The sequence below is a fragment of the Nicotiana tabacum genome, chromosome 5, assembly GCF_000715075.1.
Source record: "Nicotiana tabacum cultivar K326 chromosome 5, ASM71507v2, whole genome shotgun sequence".
Taxonomy (NCBI): domain Eukaryota; kingdom Viridiplantae; phylum Streptophyta; class Magnoliopsida; order Solanales; family Solanaceae; genus Nicotiana; species Nicotiana tabacum.
This window is the reverse complement of record NC_134084.1, coordinates 51,229,668-51,248,198: the sequence shown is the minus strand read 5'-3', so window position 1 is coordinate 51,248,198 and position 18,531 is coordinate 51,229,668. Positions and strand designations below refer to the sequence as shown.

The 18,531-nt window shown below is 33.0% G+C and overlaps 1 protein-coding gene across 1 annotated transcript; it reads right to left on the bottom strand.

The window, feature by feature from the left end:
• Positions 1-8,322: 8,322 nt before the first annotated feature.
• LOC142180783 (uncharacterized) lies at positions 8,323-9,134 on the bottom strand. Its single transcript, XM_075252854.1, has 2 exons — positions 8,940-9,134; positions 8,323-8,802 (listed from the first exon to the last, which is right to left on the bottom strand). Exons 1-2 carry the CDS (start codon positions 9,132-9,134, stop codon positions 8,323-8,325), a joined length of 675 nt encoding a protein of 224 aa, XP_075108955.1.
• Positions 9,135-18,531: the final 9,397 nt, after the last annotated feature.

Below are 18,531 nucleotides of genomic sequence, written 5' to 3'. Positions count from 1 at the left end.
TGGAAATTCTTGTTGTAGAGTCTATCTTGTTTGGGAAAAATACTGAGTCATCTGTGATGGAGAAGTATGCATCTATTGTTGAAGATGATAAGGTTTGTGTTGAATATCCTTGGGGTAATGTGGCTTATGAGAAGCTTATTTATTCACTGAAACATGCATTGGACAAGCAGAACAAATTACATACAACTGAGTATAAACTTGGTGGATTTCCATATCCGTTATGTGCTTGGTTCTATGAGCGCTTTCCAAATATTCAGGAGAAGTATATAAGAGAGGATGAGTACCTTGATACCCCTCAAGTTCCCAGGATATTACGTTATGTATGTGTGGGAGAGCCTAAATTTCTTGAACTTTATCATATGTTCCATACTCATGAAATAAGTTACTTTTTTTGTCTTTGTGTTAATATGTTGATGTATTAGTTTTTTTCTCCTCATAATATACTTTTTATATTAAACAAAGATATCGCGACTTTAGGGTATTGGATATAATTCCTACAGAAGAGGAATTGAATTCAATGCCTTTAATTGGACAATTACCATGTAGTCGGATTCGTTCAAAGGTAGTTAATGCAGTTCCTTCAACTGGTGAATCACCACGTACTCAAAGTCGATCAAAAGAAGCGAATCGAACTCATGTCATTGGTGAATCACCACGTAGTCAGAGTCGATCAAAAGAACCGAATCGAACTCCTTTTATTGGCGAATCATCTCGTACCCAGAGTCGTTCTACCCGTTCTACATCTGACTTTGATGACAATGAATTACTTGAGACAATATGTTCTGTAAGTTTTGATCTGAAGTTTTTTGGTTTTGTTTTTATAAAAGTACAACATATTTTTGAGCTGAAGCTTTCTTCTATATCTGAATTTTTGTTGTGTATCTATTCTAGAGGTTAACGACTGAGGTTCAAAGGCATGCAGAAAAAGAAAGAAGCACGATCGTGAACGAAGTTTTCGATAAGTTTAAAAAGGATAAGCGATCTGCTTTTATTGATGCGGTTTTTGTAAAAGTGAAGGTAAGCTAATTTATAGAGAAGTCTTTTTATTTCTGCTGATGTTATTCAGATTAATCATTATTAGTAATTTTTTTCTAGGAATATTTTGATGAAAAGTTTGAACAGTTGTTTAAGATTGTCAATAAATCAAATGAAATGGACGATGGCAATTTTAATTTGAGTAACCATCGAGAATATGATAGGGTGATCAACTGTTACGAACATCCATCGGATATTAATATTGTTGATGATGCATCAGATAAAGTCGCAGATGTAAATGCTACACGTGAGGAAGCGGCTTTTGAAGGCGATCAACATGTTCAGAAACAAGTTGAAGAGGAACGTTCCAGTGCTGATATATTGAGAAGAGATAGAAATGATGAAGAACAGTTAGCAACTGAGAATGTTGGAAGCAAGCAATGTGCAGATAATCAATTTGAAGAACATGTTGCTCATGATCCATCACGTAAAGCTGCTGATGATAATGCTACACGTAAGGAAGTGGCTGGTGAATGCGATGAACATGTTCAACAACAAGGTGCAGATGATCAAGTTGCTGGTACTGAAAAACATGCATCGAGTTGTTCTTTGGAAAGCGATATTGGACAGTGCAATTTGTTTGATAGAGCACTAGCTATTGGCAAGGAAATTTTAGGTGGTGATACGCAGGAAATTGTTACTACAGGTATAAAGTGTGAAGTTTATAATAGTTCATAAAAATATATAACAAAAAAAACCCAAAACATGAAACAAAACTTCAGCTGAAGATTTTGTTTTGTAACTGTCGAACTTCAGCTTTAGAGCTGAAGTTTTTGTTTTGTAACTATCGAACTTCAGCTCTAGGGCTGAAATTTTTGTTTTTGTAACTGTTGAACTTCAACCTTCTTAGAGATTGAAGTTTTAACTGATCTTTTTGATAATGTCCTATAGTAAAATTTTCACTACAGGTATAAATTTTTACTATGTTGTATATATAGAAAAACTAGTTGATCTATTCCCCCTCTTTATGAATATGCAGTGGAAGTTGAAACTAGTTGTGCTTCAATTGACATAACTTAAAAAGTCTCTGATGATGCTAAATTAAATGAAGGTAGAGTTGAGAAAAACCTTCCACAGAATACTCCAATGCTCCTCGACGTTGGTGCACAATTGAATGAAGTTGGAAATGCTGATATCGAGAAAGGCATGCAGCCTGAGGAAACCACAGCGGAAGACAAACGTCAAGGTATTCTATAGATCATGAATTTATTACATTTGATCGAAGTATATTTTTTACAGTTTGAAACTTTACATATTTTATTTTCTTTGTTATGTTTTTGAATGATTTTTCAGAAAGACTCGAGGCAGCTCAAAAAGAATTTGGTGAGCTTATACAGCTATATCAAAAAGGAGAAATACATTTATTCACACCTGTTGGCTCACAGACAGGTGTGAAGTGTGTTGGTATTATTTTATAAAATTTAGTCAGTATTATTTATATTTTTTTTTCGCACGAAGATACAGGCATATCTGAAGGTAAAGGAAATGGATCTGTTGGAATGCAAACACCATCTGTGTCTCAACATTTAGACCAGGTAGTTATTTTCTGCAATTCGATTACAAACTGTTTTTTTTCCTAATGTGTGTTTTGTATCAGTTTTATTTATGTTTATATTTTCCTTGCTTTTGCAGATATCATCTGATGCATCGCAACTTCTTTCAAATCCTAAGAGAAGGGAGATTTCTAGGTCTTCTATGTGTGACACTAGTGATATCCCCAACTTCAATTTATGTTCATTTTCACTTGGTAGTACACAAGGGACTGATTCAGAAGGCAATTCTGCTGCTGTTGTTGTTCGTGAAGAGAGACAAGAATGTCGTGAACAACAAGGAGTTGGTCAAGTATCTGCCACTATGGTTGTGGTTTCTCCCCCTGCTGGTGAACAACAACAGTTAGTTGTGATGGAACAGCAGGAAGAGCAAGCAAAAGGAAAACCAGAAAAAAAGGGAAAAGGATTCGTATGGAGAGTATTTGGTTGAGATCTCCTTACGTAGTTCATAAACGAAAGGAAAGGGGGCAAGATTGGAAAGTAGGAAAGAATATGCGAAGGTGTCCCTTCCATTATGTTAATCAAGACAGTGGATTGATGCAAAGATTTACAGAGTGGTTGGAGATGGATGCCAGTGAATATGATTCCAATCCATTCAGATTAGCTGGAATTGATATTCGAAAATCATTCTTTACCGAGCTTATGGATCCTAACTCTGATCTTGCGGATGAAGTAAGTTATTAAGTTTGTTTTTTGAATTGGTTTTCAACTGCATTTCCCAAAATTTCAGCTTATTTTTATAGTATTGTAATTTGGAAAACTTCAGCTTTATTCATACTAAAATGCTGAAGTTTTTGACATGCATTCTCTATTTTTTTTCAAAACTTTTAAATCAATCATGCTGAAGTTTTTTAGATTATTTTATAACACTTCAACCTGAATATGCTTAAGGTTTTGTCATGTTGTTTGTAGTTTTTTCACATGTTATCATTTGTTGTTGTTCATTTTGCAGCATATGGGTGTGGGCATATATTACTTGCGCAAAAAATATTGCTATCACCTTCCAGCTTATCCAAAATCAAGATTTGCAATAACAGATTTAATTTTTGATCAGTATATGACTAAGCTGGCTGGTATTCATCCTCTAGAAGAACAGATAGATAAAATTAGAAAAAGGAAGCAAAAGAGAATGGAGGATCAAAAAAAGAGCAAATCAAAGAGAAAGAGGATATCCAAACAACAGGCTCAAGAAGAAGAAGAAGAAGAAGAAGAAGAAGCGGTTATTCAGCCACTTACAGACTTTAGTTGGTTTGAGGAAGAATCAACAAATGAAAAGGTGGCCAACTACGTAAAAGGCCTCGACATTTCATGTGGTATCTCATGGGCATCTGCCAGAAAAGTATTCTTTCCATTTCGACTTAAACCAATGACGGGCCAGAGATCTACGCACTACTTTTTTAGAATTCTGGACTTTAAAGATAAAATTATATATGTGTATGATTCCATGGGCAGTGTAACATATGAGCGTGCGGTTGAACATGTCAGAAATTATGCCCGGTTGATCCCACACTGTCTCAAATGCTTGGAATTTGGGGCACACAATAAATTTTATGGGGATAGTCCTGTGAAAAAATTTCAAATTAAGTGGATGACCTCACCGCAGTAGACTAACAAGTACGTGTTTCACATTATGTTTTACCATGCATCTTATGTTTATTATTTTTTGCCCTTGTGTTAACTATTTTTCATGTTCTTTTTGTAGTGTTGATTGTGGTGTATTTGCTCTTAAGTTAATTGATATGGGGTTGAATAAAGAAGATGTCTTCAATTTCGATCAAAGTTAGTCATTGACCTTCAGGAGAGAATTGGCTGCCAATCTTTGGGCTCATGGAAAGTGGAAAAAAGATAGCGGCTATGAAACTCCAGAAGAACAATAAGGACATGATTATGGAGATTTTGAAGAGACTGTGTGTGAATTTTTTGATTAGAGGATTGGTTGCACATAATTTGTATTTTGTGAATATACATTAAGTATTTTTTTTATTTCACTTTTGTTCATACAAATATGTTTATGTCTTTTATTATGAATTTTAAGTACATTTTTATTGAAAAAACTTAAGCATGAAGTAAATGACTTCTGCTTTTTAAGCTGAAGTTTTGGTTAAAAATCATAACAAAAGTATCGACTGAAAGACAAAAATTTCAGCTTATCAAATGCTGAAGTTTTTAGAAATACACTAAAAAACTTCAGCATATTGAGCTGAAGTTTTTTTGAAAAAACTGTACGAAAAAACTATTGAATCCAACACAAAAACTTCAGCTTATCAAAAGCTGATGTTTTTAGAAATACACTAAATAATTTCAGCACATTGGGCTGAAGTTTTTGAAAAAGCTTTATGACAAAAACTATTGAATCCAATACAAAAACTTCAGCTTATCAAGAGCTGAAGTTTTTAGAAATACACTAAAAAACTTCAGCACATTGGGCTGAAGTTTTTTGAAAAAGTTGTACGACAAAAACTATTGAATCCAACACAAAAACTTCAGCTAAGCTGAAGTTTTTAGAAATTTACCTCTTACTTGTTTTGCCAACTACTTATCTTGTTACATTCAATTTCTCTAAACAAAAAATATTTAACAATCTCTTCAGCATTTATAGATATTAAATTGATTAGGTGCACTCTTTGGCTATATTAATGATCTCTTCACTTGAAAATTTTCATTATCATCCATAGACTTCTACCATATTTCGTTAAATTTATATTCAAAGAAAAATAAGAAAATGTTGGCACAGACATGCTTTTTGAGTGTAGCAGGGAGTTCATCGGAAGCAAAGATAATGAAGTAAAAGTCTAAATACTTCATATGTGAAGGAGAGTGGCCAGATCAAACACTCGAGCTCCTGGACAATTTGCTCTTTTTACTAAATCTAACTTTTAGTAAAATTGTCCTGGAGCTCGAGTATTTGATGTGGCCACTCTCCGTCACATATGAAGTTTTTTGGACTTCTCTTTCATTATCTTTGCTTCCCACGAATTCCCAGCTGCACACCAGTAAGCATGTATTTGCCAACATTTTCTTGTTTTTTTCTTATGAAAGAAGATGAGAGTTGCTAAAAAAATTATAGTACTAAACTTTGTCAACCTGTGTGTGACAGAAAACGCTTTGGTGGAATTAAATTTGGTAAAATGGAGGGTGACTGTCTTATAGCTCATGGTGCTGCAGCGAATTTGCATGAACACCTTTTCACACTTAGTGAGTCCTCCCAGATGCACATATGTGGAAAATGCATTAATATGACAAATGTAATTCAAAGGTCCGTACATGATGGTAAAAAAGGTGCTCGTATTGCCGCTTTTGTGAATCAGTTGAAGACATAGTGAAGGTTCATGGAATTTTATTAAGAAACCCAATAAGAGCAACTAGGACATGACTATGGAGAATATGAAGACACTGTGTCAATTTTTTGAATAGAGAATAACTTGTAAACAAAAAACTAATTTTTTTCAAGGATGTAAGCGAAAACAAAATTGGATTGTGTGAATATACATTATTTTGTGTGATTTATGTGATGTCTTTTAAATTTTTGTTCTATTCGCATAAATTAGTTTTTTAGTATACTTGGATTGATTCAAATATGCTAAACTTCAGTATGAAGTAAATAGCTTCTGCTTTTTAAGCTGAAATTTTGGTTAAAAGTCATAACAAAAGTGTTGAATGTAGGACAAAAACTTAAGCTTTTTCTGTGTAAGTTATTTGAAAAAGCTTTACGACAAAAAATATCGAGTCCAGGACAAAAATCAGCTTATCAAGTGCTGAAGGTTTTAGAAATGAACTAAATAACTTCAACACATGGAGCTGAAGTTATTTGAAAAAGCTTTACAACAAAAACTATCGAGTCCAGGAGAAAAACTTTAGCTCATCAAGTGCTGAAGTTTTCAGAAATGAACTAACAAACTTCAGCACATTGAGCTGAAGTTTTTGAAAAAGCATTTATAACAAACTATTGAATGCACGATGAAAAACTTCAGCTTATTATGTGCTGAAGTTTTATAAATGAACTAAAAAACCTCAGCACATTGGGCTGAAGTTTTTGAGAAAGCTTATGACAAAAACTTCAGCATGTTTTGGTATTTTTTAAGTTGATACTTATCTTTTTTGCATTTACTATCTACTTTTTGTCTTTTGTCACCTATTTCATCTTTCATTTAAATTTGTTTGACCATATAGGAAATGATCCGAAAAGTTATTTTTCAGGCCGAAGTTATTTTTTTACTATAGAAAAACTGTGGGCTTATTAGGGCTGAAGTTACGTTTCTTTTTGCATTTACCACATACTTGTTTTACCACCTACTTATCTTGTTTCATTCAATTTCTCTGAACGTAAAACAATAAAAACACCTGAAAAGTTACTTTTACATTTATAGTTATTAAATTGATTAGGTGAACTCTTTGTCTATATTAAAAATTTCTTCACTTGAAAATTTCATAGTCATTCATAGACTTCCATCATATTTCTTTAAATTTATATTCATCCTTAGTCTTTCAGCTTTTGTTAAAGAAAGAATGTTTGGTGGAAGCGGAAGTAGGAAGCCTAATTTTGATGAAATCATGCAGAAGTGGGAGACTTTGAAGTATGAGTGGTACAATAACAAATCAATGGCTAATTTTATGCTTTTGTGGGATCAAATAAAGGCTGATTGGGAGAGAATCAGGCCACAGTTCTTTGCCAATGAATCATTCCAGAACAGGCTTAACCTGGAACATAGTTGTAGAGGTTATTCAACCTCGTTCGACAAGGTTGTGCAGCAGTTTGATAGTTTTCAGTTTCCCAGTTGGAACGACTATTCCAAGCTGCAAAACAACCTGAAGACTCTTCTTTCTCTTATGGACAGAGTAATCGTCGAACAAAGTCAGCTGCGTGATGATTTCAACAAGCTGAAGATTGATCTCCTTGGATTCAGTGGTCTTTTGCCCGACTACCCTATAGTTATCTCCGATACTGATGATGATGAGATATTTAGAGAAATTGAGGAGTACTGTGATGATGATGATGATAGTGGTGATGATTGTTAGTGTTTGTAATCCTTTTTTTTATGTTTTAATATTGTGTTTTTTGTTTATTTCAGCCCAGAGAGCTGAAGTTTTTAGGTTAATTTTGTATAACTTCAGCTCAGAGAGCTGATGTTTTTGTTTGTACTTTGTGTGTTGTTCTCATCTCTTTTTGTATCAATGTAGTTCTCATCCTCTTTCTTCTTAGCTTTCTATTGCATTATCCTTGTTATTTGTTGGTATTTGCTTTATACTTCTTAGTTGGTTTTTATGTTTAGTTTTTGTAATTCCTTTTTATGTTTTTATGTTGTGATTTTTTGTTTACTTCAGAATATTCATTAAGCATATTCATTAATGAAGTTCTTAGTTGGTTTTAATGAATATGCTGAAGTTCTTAAGTTCATTTTTTATAACTTCAGCTTAGAGATGCTGAAGATTTTGTTTGTACATGCCTTTCTTTTTTGTGCTGTACACGTATGTGTGTGTCTGTGAGTCTGTGTATGTGTGTGTGTGTTTATGTTAAGGATATGTATTTCACATACTGTAACCTGAGATTTTTTCTCGCAGAAGTCATTGCGTACTTTTTTAAAATGCAACCAAACCTATAAGCCTGCACAATAAAAATGAGTGATTTGTACTTTAGCAGTATATAAAATAGTACAAGAGCTTCTTTTTTATATTCCTATGAAAAAATCACATTTCAAATATGTCATACAATAATGAAAGTCTAAATGCAGACCAAGGATTATTGAAGGTTGGAGTATTTTTCAGTGTGTTTCTTTGAATATGGATGAGGTGCTGGAGAAGACAAGCAAGTTGTTCTGTTATGCCCAACTTGTTTACATCGACTGCATTTGGTAGACTTGAATGGTACTGATTCAGTCATAAGTATATGCCTCTTCTTTTGTCTTCTTCCTTGTAAAATCTCTACATCAGGAGGTTTTGTGATCTCAGATTGTACATTTTGTGGTATATCCCATGATTTTTGATCTCCCACGGTATTCACATATCCTTCATATGTTTTCAACCATGTTTCCTTTGAATACCAATTTGAGCAGTAATCAGATTTCTGCAAATATCTCTTATTAATAGCAGCAATTGCATGTGGACAGGGCAATTCATCAAGTTGGAATTCCAGGCAGTCACAAGTTCTCTTCTTTAAGTCCACAATGAATTCGATTTCTTCACTATTTATTCTGAACAACATTGAATCAAGGTTGAACATCTAAGAAGGAATAAAAAATTAAGACAAACTATATTAGTGTATTGTTGCTTCAAAAAGAAAAAGTATTAAATTTTTTAAATGTAAGCAGTAAATCACTACAACAGATATAAAAAGCTGAAGTTAATAAATATACTCACAAACATTTTACAAGCCAAGTCCATCTTCTTAGTCATCTCTTCTTCTGCCCATATTGATACTCTGTGAAAAGTTTCATTTGCCTTTTTTCTCCGTTCGTAAAACCACTCTCCTAACTTTTCTTGGGTGAAATCTAACATTCTTAAAATAGGCATTTCTCTCCCTTTTAGTAAAACGGAATTCATTGATTCTACCATGTTTGTTGTTAGCATATTATAACGTCGCCGTGGGAATTACAATCAAGCCCATCTCTCTGGAGGCTCTTCCATTATGTAATTGTACGTTTTCTTGTCAATACTTTTGAGTTAGGACATTAACTGATTAAAATCTTCACGTTTGTATGACCTGCACTTTGAAAAAGATTTATTACCGTGGCTTTTGCATGTCTTTGCTTTAAATTTTTCTCAAAGTGATAGAGGCAGATACCATGGTGAGCTTCTGGAAAAACTTTTCTAATCTCCAGAAGATACCAAATGTATGCCTCATTGTTTTCTGATTCTGCTACACCAAAACATAGAGGAAAGATTTGATTGTTTGCATCCTTTGATACAACAACAAATAGAACACCACGATATTTGGACTTTAAAAACATTGCATCTACTGCGATAATGGGTCTACAGTAGGACCAACCAGCTACTGATGCCACATGAGCAAAGAACATGTAGGCAAATCTGTACAGTGAAACACAAAAAAATAAATCATAAGGTGTGAAGTTTTTCAAATAGGAACATTTGAAACTTCAGGCTGATGGTTAACTATTCTGCGCATCTCTTTTTATGTTTGTGTACGTTCCTGGGTTTTTGCACACCATCATGTGTAGGTATGAAGGAAGAATCTGGTAGTTCTCTTCAGGTGTTCCCCTTATGCAAGCAACAGCTTTTTGAATAGCATGCCATGCCTTGTGATAACCAATGTCAATTCCAAATTTCTTTTCATTTTATTTTCTACAAAGGCTAGTGTAACCTCTATCTTTTTGTCTTGAACATGTTCTATAATTTGTTCACTTATAAAACTTTATGTAGCATGCTTCTGATATGATTTTCTTGTATCAACCAAGCATTCATAGATATTATGATATTTTATCACCCTGAATAGTGTGGAACTTTTTATTCTGGTAGCACGTACATTCCAACCACATTTGTCCACGATGCATTTCAGCTCGTATCTCTTTGAACATGATCTAATAGAAGTGAATTCAACTTTCTGGTTTATCTCTAAGCTGCAGAAAAATTTAGTCATGTTTTGTTTGTTTTCAAAAATTGATCCAACTCTTACTTCCTCAGTCAACACATCGTGCCTAAGTATTTTATATGGTGGAGATTCTTTCAGTTTTCTCCTCATCCTTTTTCTTGATTTCTGAGAAGCATAAGAACTTTCAGCAATTTCTTCAATTCTATCTGATGTTATCAGTATAAGCTCCATGTTTCCTTCATCTTCGTTGTTGCTTATCATTGCAGAAGGTAACAAAAAGGTTTGTTGGATTGTATGTTGCTTGTCAATTTGCATTATTAACTGTCCTTCTTCTTCTTGGTCATCGACAAACTGGTTTAAATTTATTGGAGGAGGGGGTAATTGTTGCAGCATTATATATTCTGAAGCAGCTATAATGTTAGAAGGTTTTAGCTTGTTGTCTACTTCCATTATTGGTTGTCCTACTTCATGTTGATAATCAGCAAAAGGTTCTAAATCTATCGCATATGCAAGAGATTGTTTGAATGCTGTAGATTCTGAAGGTTGTATTTTTTCGATTATGAAATGACAATTCTTGTAGGGTGAATGAGTTGTAAGCAAATGTATACAGGTACTAAGTTCTTCATCTGAAGTTACAAGCATTCCTTTGCTTGTATTTAGTTTGATATCAAACATTATTTTAGTGCATATCTAGTTTAATCAATATTTGCATCTTCACTAATTTTCTTCAGGAAATTATTGAATAATATGTGCTTATTAAGTAGAACAAGTTTTGTATCATGATCCAAGTATTTGAAATCAGGAATCCAACTCCCATTGAAAGTTATAACAACGCAAATCGAACTCATCATGCAGATTCATGTTTAGTGGCAAGTATTAGGAAAGTGAACAGAAGAATTTTTAGGTTGTTTGTGCTAAAGTTTTTACAAATGAACTAAATCACTTAGGCATCTTCTACTGAAATTTTTTGGAAAAAGATGTATGACATAATTAATGAACGCTGCACAGAAAAGTTCAGCTTATTAAGTGCAGAAGTTTTTAGAAATAAGCTTAATAACTTCAGCATATCAGCCGAAGTGTTTTTGAAAAAGCTGTATGACAGGGATTCATGAATGCAGGGACAACAACTTCAACTCATTAAGTGCTGAAGATTTTAGAAATGAACTAAATAGCTTCAACACATTGGGCTGAAGTTATTTCAAAAAATAATAATAAAATACACAGTGCTTGATGAAACTTCAAGCATGAACTAAAAATTCTTTTTAAACTTAGAAAATAATAGAAAACATAACAAAAAACTTAACCGAAAATTAAATATTGCACGACAAAATATTAAGCATTTTTAGCAGATGAACTAAAAAAACTTCAGCATACAAAAAATTATATGAAAAATGTTTTACATATTCCTGAAAACATAAGCATTTTTTGGTATGAAGTTTTTCCAAAAAATGATAATAAAATACATAGTGCAGGAGGAAAACTTCAGCTCCTCCTGCTGAAGTTTTTAAATATTAACTAAAAAACTTCAGCACTTATGCCAAAGTTTTTTGTGCATTATAAAATTTTAATTGATGTTTTATTTTTTTAGTATGAAGTTTTTCCAAAAAATGATAATAAAATACATAGTGTAGGAGGAAAACTTCAGCTCCATTAGCCGAAGTTTTTACAAATTAACTAAAAAACTTCAGCACCTGTGCCGAAGTTTTTTTTGCAATATGAAATTTTAATTTATGTTTTATTTTTTACCCAGTGTAGGAGGAACACTTCAGCTGGTCCTGCTGAAGTTTTTAAATATTAACTAAAAAACTTAAGCACATATGCCGAAGTTTTTTGTGCAATATGAAATTTTAATTAATGTTTTTAGTTTTTACCCAGTGTAGGAGGAAAACTTCAGTTCCTCCTGCTGAAGTTTTTAAATATTAACTAAAAAACTTCAGCACTTATGCCGAAGTTTTTTGTGCATTATGAAATTTTAATTGATGTTTATTTTTTTGGTATGAAATTTTTCCAAAAAATGATAATAAAATACATAATGTAGGAGGAAAACTTCAGCTCCATTAGCCGAAGTTTTTACAGATTAACTAAAAAACTTCAGCGCCTGTGTCGAAGTTTTTTGTGCAATATGAAATTTTAATTTATGTTTTATTTTTTACCTAGTGTAGGAGGAAAACTTCAGCTGGTCCTGCTGAAGTTTTTAAATATTAACTAAAAAACTCCAGCACCTATGCCGAAGTTTTTTGTGCAATATGAAATTTTAATTGATGTTTTATTTTTTTTACCCAGTGTAATAGGAAAACTTCAGCTTTAAATATTAACAAAAAAACTTCAGCACCTATGCCGAAGTTTTTTGTGCATAGGTGTTTTAAGTATTAAAACACTCATATAATGTTTTAATATAATTTTTTCTTCATTGTGTTATTTGCCAGCTCGTTTTGTTGAACTTTTTAGATATGAACTAAATAACTTCAGCTTGTTTCAGCATATTTGTCGGTTAGAATGTTAGAATTCATCGTCAAACAGATTTAGAATGCAAATTCAGCATATCAGTGAAGTTCGTCAAACAACTTCAATCAATCAATTAGAAAACATATAATTCAAAAACTATTTTTGAATACTTACAATGTATTTGAATTTGAATTTGGAATTTGAATCTGGTTGCGAGACGCGATCTCAGGAGAGACGGACTGATGGAGAAAATACGGAGGAGATCTGGAATTTAAATCTGGGTATGCTTGATGCAACTTTTATATGTTTTGGAAGGGGTATAATGGTCATATTATTACGGATTTTTTGTTAGTCCGTTACGAGATCAATAATTTTTAAAAATAGGGTATATGTTAAAAGGTGACATAAAAATAGGGTACGGATGCAAATCCCCCAGCAATATTTGTAAAAAAAAGGGGATTCTGTACAAAATAAGAAATTATTTATCAAAATTGTCCAAATATTATATATTACCAACCATAAATAGGTTTTTGCTATAAAATATATGCAATCGGCTAAATAGTGTCCTTCCACCCTTGGGCTTCTTTAACGCGTGATATATACACTACAATCTACAATGAATATAACACGCAATTGACGACTAATTTTCTGTAGAATCCATTTCTACAGAAGATTTTCTCAACTTTTCCATAAAAAACACAACAAATTCAAAACAAAATCCTTTTAGAGATGAATGTGAAGTGTTATCAATCAGCTCTGAACATATAGCAAATTTCTATACTTGCGAAATTGTATTTTACAAGTTTGAATTTGATTAAACGACTGAATTTCATTGTCGAATCCGGCGACAATGATTCAACACAATGGTTGTGAGCACGTGATTTTTGCCTCACGAAAAACTACTCCAAAATAAATCAAAAAATAAAATAAATTTCTTTTACTGTGCAATTTTTGAATTTTTGCGTGATGTTTGTTAAAAATTTGTCTTATATCCGTAAATGTTTATTTTGTCATAACAAAATGAAAATAAAATAAAAATATATGTTTCATGCATATCTAGGATTTAATTATGCATTTAATAATTGATTCAAAATAAAATCACAAAAATATGCATTTTTATTTTTATTTTTCGTCATATTAATTGTGTCATTGTGTGATTAATGTTTTATCTACGTGTTAATGGTTATTAAAAGGTAATTAGTATTATTGTAATGATGATTTTTTTGTTTTTATAATTTTGATTAGGATTTTATTAATTAAGAATAAATTTAGGAAATAAAAAATAGGTTGAAAACATAAAAAATATCGGACCTGAATTAAAATCCAGGCCCAAACCAAGTTACCCCCCCCCCACAGCCCAAATCAAACGAGCCCAGGTCCGGTGCAGTCCAAAGGAGTCAAAACGACAACGTTTGGTCGTAGTTTATCATGGACCGTTGGATCAAATCCAACCAACGGATGAGATCTCATCACCCTAACCCACAATCCTTACCCGATCCAACACCCGGTTCAACCCGTCCCCCAAAACTTAAGCCAAACGACGTCGTTTGGTTAAGTGAGTAGATCCTGGCCTTTCATTTTGATTGATCGGACGGTCAATATCAATCCACCATTCCCCTATATAAACCCATAATCCTTACCCCGGCCCCCTAACTAAACACCCCCCCTCCTCTCCTGTTCATCGTCTTCCCAAACAGACCCCTAACCCTAGCCGCCCCTATTCCCCATCGCCTGAAACCCGGCGGCATCAACGCCGCCGGTCACCAAAATAACACCCTAGACTCCTCACCACTTCCTCTACACAGATCTGACCTTAGTTTCCTTCGAATCAGACCCCAACTCTTCGAATATTAAATCGAAGGTGGGTCTGAAAACTCAAACCTTTCCAATGGCTTCCAAAATAACACCACAGCATCCCCTAGCCTACCTCGTTATGGATCTAGTGTTGGTTTGGTTCGAATCCCCTCAGAACTCTTCGAATCTTCTTTTGAAGATTCGAATGAAACCTAACCCTACTCAGATTCCTCCCAAATTAACACCAAATGACCTTTAGGCTTCCCTCACCCTTGTGCCATCTTTGGTTTCCCTCGAATCTACCCAGAAGTGTTCGGATTTAAAATCCAAGATCTGAAACCCTAAATTTTCCAATCTTGGCATCTTTTTCACTTCAGACGAAAAATTGAGGTTTAATCGACCTTAGTCGAAGTACTTCGACTAAGGTCTGTTTGATTTCAAACAAAGTCCGAATCCAAGTTGAGTTCGAGTCGGAATAAAATTGAAGGATTCAGAGGTATTTTTTTTTCTTCTGTTTCTTATGTGTATTCTACATGTATTCTATGTTTGTTTCATTAGCCTGTTAATTTTTTCATATTTTGTTTGATTTCATTCTGTCATTTTTTGTCTCATACTCGTCTATATGATCAAAATATGAAACTGTTTCTGTTGGTTGTGATTATTTACAATGTGAGTAATCAACTCGATTAAGTTCGTCGATTAGTTATATTATGAATTCTCATTTATGATAATGCTGATTGAAACAGTCTGTTTCTATTGTTTTAGACTGATTATGGACAAATGTTGTAAATAGTCAACTGATTAATACTCATTAATTAAATCATGTTTGTTTGCAAATCAGTAAATTCAAAAGAATGTTGTGTATATATTGTTTTCTGAACAGGGCATTGTCAGTATATTGACAATGCTCCTGTGTGTGTTGGATCTTGGTTCAATGTTTAAGTCCAGTCTGAATTGTATAATAATTTCAGTGATATGTTGTTATGATGTTAGTTCTGAATTCAGTATGATTTTACAAACGTTGATTAGATGTAATTGTGTTAGAAGGTTACATTCTTAGTTAGGATTCAGTTCAAAACTTTAGGATTGGTTGTAGCTGTCTTAAATCAGATTAATAATCAGGTTTGAACAGATTTTAAAAATCTGTATTGTTAGATTTTAAGTTTGACAGCAGTAATAATAGTAATCACAGTAGGATTTCTGAGGGTATTTCTGGGACAGAATAGTGAGAGTAATATGATAGCATAGTGGGCTGAAAGTGAAATGTTAATGGCTATAGTTTAAGATAATAATGGGGAACAAAGGGTAATGGGACTGCTTAAAATCAGGATAAGATCATTTAAATTATTCAAAAGCAGTTTTTAATGGAACTTTTTGATTTTAAAAGAAGAAGGGGGTCCAAGAAGCACTAAAAGAGTATAGGACCAGACCTGTATAAATACAGGGAGCTGGACAGACCTTGAAAGAGGAGATTTTAAGAGAAAAGAAAAAAGAGAGAGCTTTCAGACAGAAAGAAAGGAAAGAGAGAAAGAAAAATTCTGATCTGGAGGACAGATTTTAAAACTGAAGAGAGGAAAAATCAAAAGGAAATTAGGAGAAAAGATCTGATTTTAAGAGAAGAAAACAGATTTTAGAGGAGGAGAAAGATCAGTTTTCAGCGAGATACATTTGAGAAAAACAGAAAGAAAGAGATAGAAATAGAATTAGAAACAGAAATTTGAAAAGAAAAAGAAACAAAAAGGAACACACACACACAGTGAAGCTGAAACAGACACCAGAAAAGAAAAGAAAAATCCGAAATCTTGTTGTTCTTTTTGGAATCTGTCCGGGTCTGTGTATTGATATTATTTGGTTTTAAAAAATCTGAAATTCTTTAAGAAGCATTGCTCTTGTGAATCTGGGTTTCTCGGGTCTTATTATTGCTCAAATCTGTGGAAATACTGATATTCTGCCAGTATTTTGTTACTGCTGCAACTGCTGAAACTTACTTCTTCTACCTTCATTTCCAGGTACTTATCTTTTAGATTCTATGTTGGAAAGAGATTCAACATGACGAATCAATGAAGCTTGAATTGCAATTTTATTTTTATTTTGTCTAAGTTCATTATTTTAAAAGTTCAGTCTTGTTTTGTGTTTGGTTAATATAGTAGTATGTTTGACATGATAATTAGTAGTTGATTATTCTCTTTTAAAACTCATATAAGTGCTGTAATAATATTATCTATACTAGAATTTCTCATTAGTATAGTTATATGTGAGTTGTCAAAACAGGGAGTATGGCATAAAAATGGGCCATTGATTACATCCCATAATACCTTTAGCTAAATGTAAAGTAGAATGGAAGTATTAAGAAGTTACATTAGTAGTATATCTTGTAAAAAAAAATATGATTTTGTTTAGATTGATATAAGCTATTATATGGCATGATGACAGGTATATTTATAATCATATGAGTAAGGTGAGTTGGTATAGCTCGTTATGATGTTAAGAATATTATGAATGTTTAGGCGCACAACTATGTTGTATGTTATACAATTTTATTGAATCAATTCGAATAATAACTCCTTTCTCATCAATTTGATTATTTAGCGTTATAAATAAACTAAGCAATTATAATTTTGGATTAAAAACAAGTATGTGAAAATGAGATGATATGTATAAGAACAAATTGCAACACTTTATATCAATGGTAAGTAGAAATAAAACTTGCACTAAATAAAAAATAATAAAAATTCTTGAAAAATATTTCTTCCCTTTATAAATCATTTTTAGTTTCATATACAATTCATTCTTTGGTATATATATATATGTTGTATTTGTTAAAAATCCTATTGTTATTCTTTTCTTCGAATTTGAATAGCGGGATGAATATAATTTATACTCGGAAATTATAATCGACGGGCAACATTTAATAGATTGTGAATTCTTTTCAAAGAATTTAAGGGCCTCTAAAATGAGAATTCTCATGATTTTCACATAAAAATGTATGAATATAATAAACAATTTGGAGAAAGTCCATAATATTATTAACAAAGATTTTGCGCAATCAGGGATGCGTTCGCGCACCCTGATTATATTTTTAAAAGCAAAAATTCGGATTATGCGTACCCGCAATTTCGAGTGAATATTTAATAAAAAACGAATTTCTTTGGAAAATATTAAATTTATTTCATAAAACCCGAGATGTGCGGATCACTATTTAAGAAAGACGAATATTCTTGATTCGACACAATTTCGAAAAATTATTGTTTTTTAATAAATATATTATCAAGATTATCGTGTACACGTGCGCGTGACACAATTCCGCATTTTTTTAATTTATAACACGAATATACGTACGCGTGATTCGATTCAAAGAAGGGCCCTTAATCACAAGCAGTATAAATAAAAGCGGTAGTAAAAATCATGCAATAAGGACGCATTTAGTAAAAGTCAAGATAATTAAGCCAATAATAAAAACAGTTGAGCGACCGTGCTAGAACCACGGAATTCGGAAATGTCTAACACCTTCTTCCGGATTAACAGAATTCCTTACTCAGGATTTCTGGTTCGCAGAATAATAAACAAAGTCATATTCTCCTCGATTCAGGGATTAAAAATTGGTGACTTGGGACGCCTTAAAATTCCCAGGTGGCGACTCTGAAATAATTAAATAAATCCCGTTTCGACTGTCCTTTAATTGAATAAAACTCCCCACGCGCCCCGCGGGCGCGGTAAAAAGGAGGTGCGACAGCTCTGGCGACTCTGCTGGGGACTTGATTGGTACTGTAACCCAGAACCACTGGTTCAGGGTTTAAAGAATTCGAGCTTAAAATAACTGCAATAATTGGCTTTATTTACTATATGATATGATTAACATGCTAAATATTTTTTTTACCGCTTTAATATTATTTGAATTGTGAATATATACAACTGCTACGAAACCCCCTCTTTCTGAGTCTTCTAAATTTATGGTGCACACGTGCGCGTGGCCCACCTTTCTGTTAAAGGTCATACCAAATAAGACGAAGTTGGGACAAGTAACTAGGTCGGATAGACTTTCGTTCTCCCGGTACGTTGCCCCCGCTTCGGCTCAAACTGTCCGTTTGGGTAAGCCAGGTTTAGAACAATCAACCTCAGGTTTTTCACTTAGAATAACTCAGCCATGTACCGGATCCCTAGTAG